The sequence below is a fragment of the Arvicanthis niloticus genome, chromosome 29 (genome assembly GCF_011762505.2).
Source record: "Arvicanthis niloticus isolate mArvNil1 chromosome 29, mArvNil1.pat.X, whole genome shotgun sequence".
In the NCBI taxonomy this organism is placed as follows: Eukaryota; Metazoa; Chordata; class Mammalia; order Rodentia; family Muridae; genus Arvicanthis; species Arvicanthis niloticus.
The window spans coordinates 23185435-23195194 of record NC_133437.1 but is presented as its reverse complement, the minus strand read 5'-3'; the positions used below and the strand labels follow the sequence as shown (position 1 = coordinate 23195194).

At 42.8% G+C, this 9760-nt stretch overlaps 1 protein-coding gene across 1 annotated transcript; it reads left to right on the top strand.

The window, feature by feature from the left end:
- The first annotated feature begins 5512 nt into the window (after nucleotides 1–5512).
- LOC143440298 (histone H2B variant L1-like) lies at nucleotides 5513–6084 on the top strand. The gene has a single exon (XM_076926963.1). It carries the CDS (start codon nucleotides 5657–5659, stop codon nucleotides 6026–6028), a length of 372 nt encoding a protein of 123 aa, XP_076783078.1. The 5' UTR covers nucleotides 5513–5656; the 3' UTR covers nucleotides 6029–6084.
- The last annotated feature ends 3676 nt before the right edge of the window (nucleotides 6085–9760 follow it).

The following is a 9760-nucleotide window of genomic DNA, read 5'->3' as shown; positions in this document are numbered from 1 at the left end:
CCCCAAAGGGCTTGAGATTCACTATGCTAGGGCCTTGGGGACGCTGTAGGATGTCAAGCAAAGAGGATGTGTTCCTGAGGTTGCTTGAAACTCTGAAATCACAGTACCTCCAGTGTCCCTGTGGCACTACCTTGGTTGATAAGAATACAGAGCATGAGGTTAAACTAGAGTACTGGAGACGAAGTTAGAAGACTTGGGTTCAAGTCTTAATTCTGCCGCTTTTTTTTTTTTTTTTTTTTTTTTTTTCTGGGAACGCAGATTCACAGCTGTGATTCAGCCAAAACTGCTTTTGTGTCTTGAATCTTATGATGCTCAGACAAGATGCCACAGTGAAGCAAAAGAGGTCATCAAGAAGCAGGGTGGACAGTAAGCAGCATGGGGCCCACGTGGAGCAATGTCCGAGCTCTGAAACCAAGCATCCATGAACTGAGGCAAGCCAGCTTGCTTACCCTTTACAGTAAGAGCCATGCTCACAGCTGTGTCAGAGGTCACAGGAGAAGAGCTGAGTTGCTCCCTGAGTACAGAGAAACGTGTTTAGACCATGATCAGTACTTGGTCATTGTCACCTTTCCTCAGAGCTCTTTCTCCTCCATCCTGAGCCAATCCTTGCCAGTTCCTCTTACACAGATAATTCCTTCCTCTTGTTCCCCCTCCACCCACTCAAGCTTGAACTGTCTCACCCTTGGGCCTCTGGGCAGCAGCACTGCTGGGCTCTCTGATCTCATTTTCTGGAATGTTGACATTGACTCCAACATCCCCTTACGTCAATTAATTACATAATCAAGATCAAATGCTCAGAGGTCCTCAGGTGCCCGTAAAATAATTTTAAAGCCTTAGACTACACATTCAGACATTTTCCAATCAAGCCACGGTGCCTTCTTTGTTTGGATCCTCTGGCCTGTAACCCCTCCCTGTACTTACTTGAATATAGTTTCTGATTTCATCTTGTGATCTCATACCTCCATTTAACTGCTTGTTCTTTCCTTTCCCCCTTCTTCCTCCCTTTGGGGCCAACTGAGGGAAGACGGTGTAGAACAGAGGTTGGAAGTTCCCACTTCTGTGTCTGACAGGCGTCCATTTACTTCCTGCTGTCAGACTTCTAAGGCAGATGATCTTGGCTAACTCTTATTTGAATCCACATGCTTAGCTAGACACACTTCGTTGTTTTGTTTGTTCGGTTGGTTTGGATTGGTTTTGAGTCTTGGGTTTTTGAGACAGTTTCTCTGTGTAGCCCTGGCTGTCCTAGAACTCACTCTGTAGACCAGGCTGGCCTCAAACTCGAAGAGATCTGCCTGCCTCTGCCTCCCGAGGGCTGGGATTAAAGGTGTGAGCCATTACTACCCCCTCCCATGGCCCTGCTCCCAGCTTAGCTAGGACACTCTTAATATAGTAAGAGAAAAAAATGCATTTTGCATTACATTTTACATTGATTTACAATAAATTTATGGATGGGGGGGCAGGTCAACTGCGTTTTAGTTAGTGTTTTACTATAAAGTGTGAACCAGAATTCGAAATATTAAAATTTTCTCAGATATTCCATCTCAGTCTTTTTCTGTTCTGTATGAAATTACAACAGACTCAGAAGGACCCGCATCAGGGACTGACAGCCTTGTGCCCAGTGCCAGAGCTAATTCCTTTATTATGCTCTTACTCTGCACAAAGATAATCTAATTTCTTGAGCACGCACCCTCAGGTCATCTAAGAACAATGACCCAGCTTTCAGATTAGCCAAAGCAGGACATAGGCAGTTCCCAGACAGGGGCTGGATGCTCTGACCTGGTAAAGTCAGGAAGCCAGTTGTGGGCATCCAGGGAATGAAGGCAGAGAAAGAAACTGACCTCAGTCAGAAAGTGTTAGTGAATTAGGAATGAGGAGGGTGTTTATTCCCTCTCAATCATGAAAATGTCAAACAGGAAAGAGCTAAACTGGTCCCCACAGCACAGAGGGTACTGCCCAATCCTGCCCTTTTCTGTTCTCTATTTCTTCTTTGCCAAAGTCGGGAAGAATGGTTGGGATATTTCCATCTGCAAGGCTTGTTTACAATCAAACAAAGGTGTTTACATCAAACTCTGCCTTTCTCCATGTCCCAGACCCCAGAGTCCCTGGATCAGAAACCTGTGTACTCTTTTTCCATTCTACCCTTCTCACCCACTACCTCATTCTCTCTCTTCCAGTCACCCTCCCCTATCACCCTTACGACTCTCACTCCACTGGAGTTCATTATTTTGTTATTGTTGTTTTGTTTGTTTGTCTTTAAGAAGACTATCCAGTACATTCAAACATTCTGTCTCAGCCATACAGTGCTCCCGAGGACACTGTGCCTGGCAGGCTGAGTTTTCTGCTCTAAGTTAATGTTGCATTTACTGCCATTGTATTTTTCTGAATTTATCTCTCATTGTCTTACGATGACCTTTCGGTCATCATAAAATCCTGTAACTTAAGCAACACTTTAATCATAGGTGGATGATAGTGTACAATCCATGCCCCAAACAGGAATAGCATAACACAGCATGAAGCAAGAGTCTGGGGGAAAAGCAATGCTAGACTTTGGATTCAGAGCTTTGGAGACTCTGGGGCCTCTAGCATACTGGTTGTCAGTCCAGTCAGTATGTTGTGTGTCTTGCTAGCAGACATTAGACTTCATCTGAGGCCTGGAGAATGGGGCAGAAAGAAGCAAGGAGAGGTAAAAGTTTTCATACTTTCAGGGTGTGAGAGATCAAAATTACCAGAATTGCTGCATTCCCCTAGTTAGTAACACAGTGGCAGCTCCTGCAAGTTGTCATGATGAAAGATGTTTCTCCCTTCATCCAGCCTGTCTGGAGGAGGAAGACTGGACAGGCAAAAGACAAACTTACAGTACACACACCCACAGTGTAAATGACTTATTAAATGATAAAAAGAGAATTTAGATTATTCCCTGTGGTGGTTTGAATATGCTTGGCCCACGGGAAGTAGCACTATCAGGAGGTGTGGCCTTGTTGGAGGAAGTACGTCACTGTGGGGGCGGGCTTTGAGTGCCTATTCTCAGTCTCTGCCATGTGGATGAGAGTCTACTCCTAGCTGCCTGCAGAAGAGTCTCCTCCTGGCTGCCTCAGCATCTCCAGTGCCATGCTTGCCCGCACACTGCCATGCTTCCCTCCATGATGATGATAGACTGAACTCTGAAACTGCAAGCCAGCTCCAATTAAACGTTTACCTTTATAAGAGTCGCCTTGGTCAAGGTGTCTCTTCACAGCAATGAAATCCTAACTAAGACAACCCCATTTTAGCCATGAAATTGACAAGACTGTTTTCCTTAACACTCTGTACGTATCTTAGCTTAACGTCTATTGTTTCGGGCTTTTAAGTTTTGTTTTTTTTTTTTTTTTTTTTTTTTTTTTGTTTTTTTTTATTTACTGTAATATATTGCAGCCTTCCATCTCCCCACCCAAAGACCAACCAAGAGAGTCAAAGGAGCCAGAGAGATGGAAATCAAAATGTCACCTTTCTTACTGACTAGTCTTGCAAAGAGAAGACTTTAAGGCGTGGAACAAATATTTCCTTATGTAGCACAGAATTAAACAGAATGACCTGCTAGACAACAAAAGAAACCCCACAACGATCCCTTCCTGGGGGCGAGCTGCCCACAGTCAGAGAATCCAGAAGAGCTGTGACGGACCTGTCTATGGCCTCCCCTCCCCAGTTCAGTAAGGCATTTGTCTCAGGAGAAAGTGACATGGGGAAAGAGGCCCCGAGTGTTACTATAATGGAAACTATAACTCAGATTGATGGGGAAGAGGAGATGAATGCGCTCTGCCTGGTAGTTATTCTGAGTAGCAGCAAATAAAGCTGTTCTCTAATTAAGCAAGCTAAGTGATTACATCTAAAGGAGTCTGTAAGCAAAATTAGTGAGCGCCAACTGAAGATCCATCACCCGAAAGCAGAGTGGGAACAGTGGCTTCCGTCTTAGTGGGAGGAAGCATAGCCGAGACAGTGAACAACATGTCGTTCACATTTGCACACGAGGCCTAACATCTTCAGGAATTAGAGTCAGAGGCTGGAAAGGTGGATCAGCACTTAGAACACTGGCTGCTCTTCCAGAGGACATGTGTTTGATTTCCAGCATCTACGTGTCAGCTCACAACCATCTGTGACTCCAGCTCAGGTGATCCAATATCCTCTTCTGGCTTCCTTGAGCACCAGGGGCTTGCATACGGTGCACAGACATACACACCAGCAGACACCCACACACATAATTTTTTTTTTTATTTTAAAAAGAGAGATTCGAGTTCATTTAAAGTTATCCACCATCATACCATCTTCTCTCCTTCTATATTCAAGTAGAAGAGATGGAGGATAAACAGCTTTCTGGAAGCTACACACAGCTCTCTCTGCCTTCCTGGTGCAGAAACTCATTTTGAAGGATATTTAATCAGACTATTAATAGTGGTGGCCATCATGAATAATTGACATGCTCATGAGTTATTGTCATAGTTACTTCTTTTTTTTATTTTACTCAAGGGTAGGTTTGATTAAGAGAGCATATGAAGATTTCTTAAACGAATACCAACATGACACATGGCAAGAATGACCCAACAAAGTGTCTTCTGGCTAAAGACAGAACTACAATATCAAGCAACAGCAAACCATGTCACTGAGCCTATAAAATATACAAGAATGAGGTTATCATTGTAGAAGGTTAATGAACACAGTTCATATCATAAACAATAAGAGATGGGAGTTTTGAATTCTTCAGCTATACACGCTTGTTCCTAATGAACCAACATCATGAAAATGAAATGGGCGACTCTTTTTAGGGGGAGGGTTAGAAACACAGTCTTCCATGACCACAAACTATGCAGCTGAGGTTTCCCCACAAGGGGTCAGCACGTATGAAGTACAATGGGGAAGCCCTGCCCACGAAAAGTGCCTTGCTGTTTTACGTGCTACAGGTTGTTTCTATTTTGGTTTTGTTATGTTTATTTTTGTGTGTGTTCAACAAAAAAAGAGAGAGAGATGTGAGACAGACAGACAGACAGACAGACAGACAGACAGACAGAGGAAAGAGAGGAGAGAGAGACAGAGAGGAAAGAGAGAGGAGAGACAGAGAGGGGGGAGAGAGCACGCACCTGTGTGTCATGGCACATGCGTGGGAGTCAGGACAACATTTAGAAGTTGGTTCTCTCCTTCTACTGTTGGTCTCGGGGATCAAACTTAGATTGTTAGGTTTGGTGACCAGCACCTTTTCCCGATAGTTATTAAATGAGTTTATGTATGTTTGTATAAGTACTGACCTACATACACACAAATAAAGCTAACATTTTGTTTTTCTATTGTTATACCAACCACCTAATCTGACAAGCTTTAGTCCAATTCTGATTAAATTGTATAGGATGATTGCAAATTACCATGGGATAAAAAGCAGAGAGCCTTTTCAGCTTGGCGTCAGTCTTTGCACTACCCTTCCACTCTGAGGAAAACCTGAGGGGAGCCACTTTGTCCACAGCAACAGGTCGGAAGCGCTGTTGCTACGTGTCTGTGACATAGGAAAGTAAGTACCAATCAGAGAGAAGCTTTGGCAACATGACTGTGACACGTCACTACAAGTAGGACGGCCAACCCCCATCCTCTGGCCCTTCCCTCCATCCCTAAAGGACAAGGAGAAACAACATCTATAATGGCCAAGCCCATCTTCAAAAGATACCGCTACATCAGAAGACATCTAAAACCGTTCTATAGAAGGTACTCACGCTGCTCTAGCATCAATCTTGGCCATGGAAATTACTCCCTTTACATAAACAGGGTCCTGAAGGAAGTTGTCCCCAGGAGAGGTATATCATCTCATACTGTGGACATCATGAACATCCTGATCAACGACATCTTCGAACGCATTGCTACGGAAGCCTGTCAGTGGATGCACTTCAGGAAACGCTGCACCCTCACCCAAGAAGATATCCAGAAGGCAGTGTACCTGCTGTTGCCAAAGAAGCTGGCTAGGCTTGCTGTGACTTTTGGAATGAAAGCAGTCCACAGATTCAACCATTCCTAAAGCTCTGTGTTCAAGACTAATCGGAACTTGGGGAAAGTAAATCAAACTGCCAATGACCTCGGTTATAGTCACGTATTCTTTATTGCATACTGTTTTACATGTGTGGGATGGTTTTGCCTGGGACCTGAGAAGCCAGAAGAGGACATTGGGTCCCCTGGAACTGGAGTTACAGGTAGTTGGAGTCTACATGTGGATGCTGGGGCTCTAACCCAGACCCTCTGGAAGAGCTCTTTAATGGCTGAATCACCCCCCAACCCCCCAATCGTCCATGAACTTCCACCCAATGTATTAAGTTTGGTTTTTATTTTTGTTTTTGAGACAGAGGCTCGCTGTGCCGTCCTGGCCTGAAATTTGCTATGTAGAACAGTGCCAACCTGCTTGGTCATTTTTATTAGGTATAAGATCTTTCTAAAGGTTCTGAAGCTTTTTTTCCCCCAATTCCATCTCCCTACCTGCTATATCCTGAGCCCCCCTCCCACCCCCCACCCCCGGCCCATTCCTCGAATTCTCTTTGTATTTGCTGTCTGTGTATCTCTGAGCCAGCAGTTCCATTCGGCTTGTATTGTAAGCATAGGTTCATATTACATGTGTTTCTCTCTCTACACTGTTTATCCAGTTCCTGCCTGCTGATAGATGTAGCTCTGGGTCACTTACCCTTCTGATCTATCTAGGACGCCACACTGTCACCATACCACAATTCATCATATGCCCTTTCCTGAGAGAAGTCTAAAGTGATTCTGTCTTTCACTAAAAGAGTTGCCATAACAGAGTTAACACAGTCACAGAAACATACAATTGATCACTATATATATATATATATATATATATATATATATATATATATATATATAAATTTATTTAACCCCACAAAACTCTGTAATGATTAAATAGCTGTCCCCAGACCATGGAGGATGAAAACAGGCACTGAGAACCAGTCATGTGCTTGAGGTCACCCTGGTGGGTGGGTTTAGCAGGACTGGGTTTGAGCAGCATAACAGGTCTGCCAGGGAGACTAGGCGACACAGTGAACAATCTCCCCCAAGAGCTCCTCTGAGGAAAGGCCTTGAGAATAGGATTCCTGAGCCCTTGGTGTCTTGGACTCAGCTTTTCTAGGTGCTGCTGGCTGGTCTTCCAAAGAAGACATGTTTATAGCAGACAACAGAAATTCCATTTTTTTTTTTTTCTGGTTATAAGAGACACATAAATTTCCACAAAAGGAAAAAAAATTGCTTGTTTTTGTGTTTCTTCGGAGGTTAGAACTATAGCCATTCTAAAGGGGAAGGCCTTTCTCTGTTCCTTGCCCAGGATTCATTCATTCTGTTTCTTCTGGGTTCATTTGCTTCTAAATCTAACTTGTCAGCGTTCCTGAAAACACCTGAACAGGCTCTACTCAGCTTACCTGGATGTAGACTGAGGTGATGAGCTCCTTAAAGCTGACCTTCACCAGCCGTCCACATCTACCTGGGAACCAACTCAGTCGACTCAGCTCAGTGACCAGCAGAAAGGCCCTGAGGTCTAAGAGGGTCAGCAAATCGCAACTTCTAGGCCAATTCCAACTGCAAAGACTATCACAGCTCATACACACACCTATGCATATAACACCACGGCACTAAGTGAGGCTTCTACTTTTGTGTGCAGACGTTTAAGAAAAACAAACACCAAATCTCCAACAGGCCTAATGTGACTCAGGAAGCCTAAACAGCATTCATGCCCTGCAGTGTGTTGTTATGGCCAGTGGCCAGTCACGCTTGTGATGGCGGGCCCTTGAGATCACAGTGTAGCTGTTCCTTCCCATTCACACTATTTTTACGGTACTCTTTTCTATGTCAAGAAGCACAAGCACTTACTTACCTTCGTGTTACAATGGCCTGAAGGATTCAACTCAGTAGTGTCCTATAAAGGTTTGCAGCCTGGGTGCAAGAAGCCTTATCATCTAGTTTGTGCAAGCATGGTGTGTTATATTTGCATAACAACACAAAGCCACCTGATGATATAATAAATACCTCAAAATAAGTACATTCATTGATTTTTAAAAGAGTAAACTGTTATATGTTGGAGCATCTTTGGGGTATAGTCTCAGGACTGGTATAGTTGGGTCTTCAGGTAGAACTATTTCTAATTTTCTCAGGAACTACCAGATTGGTTTACAGAGTGGTTATACCAATTTGCAATTCCACCAGCAATGGAAGAGTGTCCCTTTCTCCACATCCTCACCAGCATCTACTATTGCCTGAGTTTTTTATTTTAGTCATTCTGATGGGTGTGAGGTGGAATCTCAGGGTCATTTTGATTTGCATTTCCCTATGACTAAGGATGTTGAACATTTCTTTAGGTGCTTCTCAGCCATTCGAGATTCCTCAGTTGAGAATTCTTTGTTTAGCTTTGTACCCCATTTTTAATACGGTTATTCGGTTCTCTTGAGTCTAATTTCTTGAATTCTTTGTATATTTTGGATATTACCCCTCTATCAGATGTAGGATTGTTAAAGATCTTTTCCCAATCTGTAGGTTGCCGTTTTGTCCTATTGACAGTGTTCTTTGCATTACAGAAGCTTTGGAATTTTATGAGGTCTCATTTGTCAATTCTTGATCTTAGAGCATAAACCATTAGTGGAAAATTCCCCCTCTGCCTATGTGTTCAAGGCTCTTCCCCGCTTTCTCTTCTATTAGTTTCAGTGTATCTGGTTTTATGCGGAGGTCCTTGATCCACTTGGACTTGAGCTTTGTACAAAGAGACAAAAACAGATCAATTTGCATTCTTCTACATGCAAACTACCAGTTGGACCAGCACCATTTATTGAAAATGCTATCATTTTTCCACTGGATGGTTTTAACTTTGTCAAAAATCAAGTGACCATAGATGTGTGGGTTTATTTCTGGGTCTTCAATTCTATTCCATTGATCTTCCTGCCTGTCCCTGTACCAATACCATGCAGTTTTTTATCACTATAGCTCTGTAGTACAGCTTTAGGTCAGAGATGATGATTCCCCCAGAAGTTCTTATTGTTGAGAATAGTTTTCGCTATCCTGGGTATTTTGTTATTCCAGATGAATTTGATAATTGCTCTTTCTATCTCTGTGAGGAATTGAGTTGGAATTTTGATGGGGATAGCATTGAATCTATAGATTGCTTTTGGTAAGATGTCCATTTTTACTATATTAATCCTGCCAATCCATAAGCATGGGAGATCTTTCCATCTTCTGAGGTCTTCTTCAATTTTTTTCTTCAGAGACTTGAAGTTCTTGTCATACAGATCTTTCACTTGCTTGGTTAGAGTCACACCAAGATACTTTACATTATTTGTGACTATTGTGAAGGGTGTTGTTTCCCTAATTTCTTTCTCAGCCCATCCTTGGTGTAGAGGAAGGCTACTGATTTGTTTGAGATAATTTTATATCCGCCATTTTGCTGAAGTTACTTATCAGCTGTAGGAGTTCTGTGGTAGAATTTTTGGGATTGCTTATGTATACTATCAAATCAAAAGATGCTCCAACATATAACAAGGACACATGTTTTACTATGTTCATAGCAGCCTTATTTATAATAACCAAAAGCTAGAAGGAACCCAGATGTCCCTCAACAAAAGAATGGATACAGAAAATGTGGTACATTTACACAATGGAGTACTACTCAGCTATTAAAAACAATGACTTTATAGAATTTGCAGGCAAATGGATGGAACTATAAAATATCATCCTGAGTGAGATAACCCAGACACTAAGGGACACATGT

What these genes read in the sequence shown, in the direction of transcription:
- LOC143440298 (XM_076926963.1), top strand. Translation starts at nt 5,657, where the DNA reads ATGGCCAAGCCCATCTTCAAAAGATACCGCTACATCAGAAGACATCTA.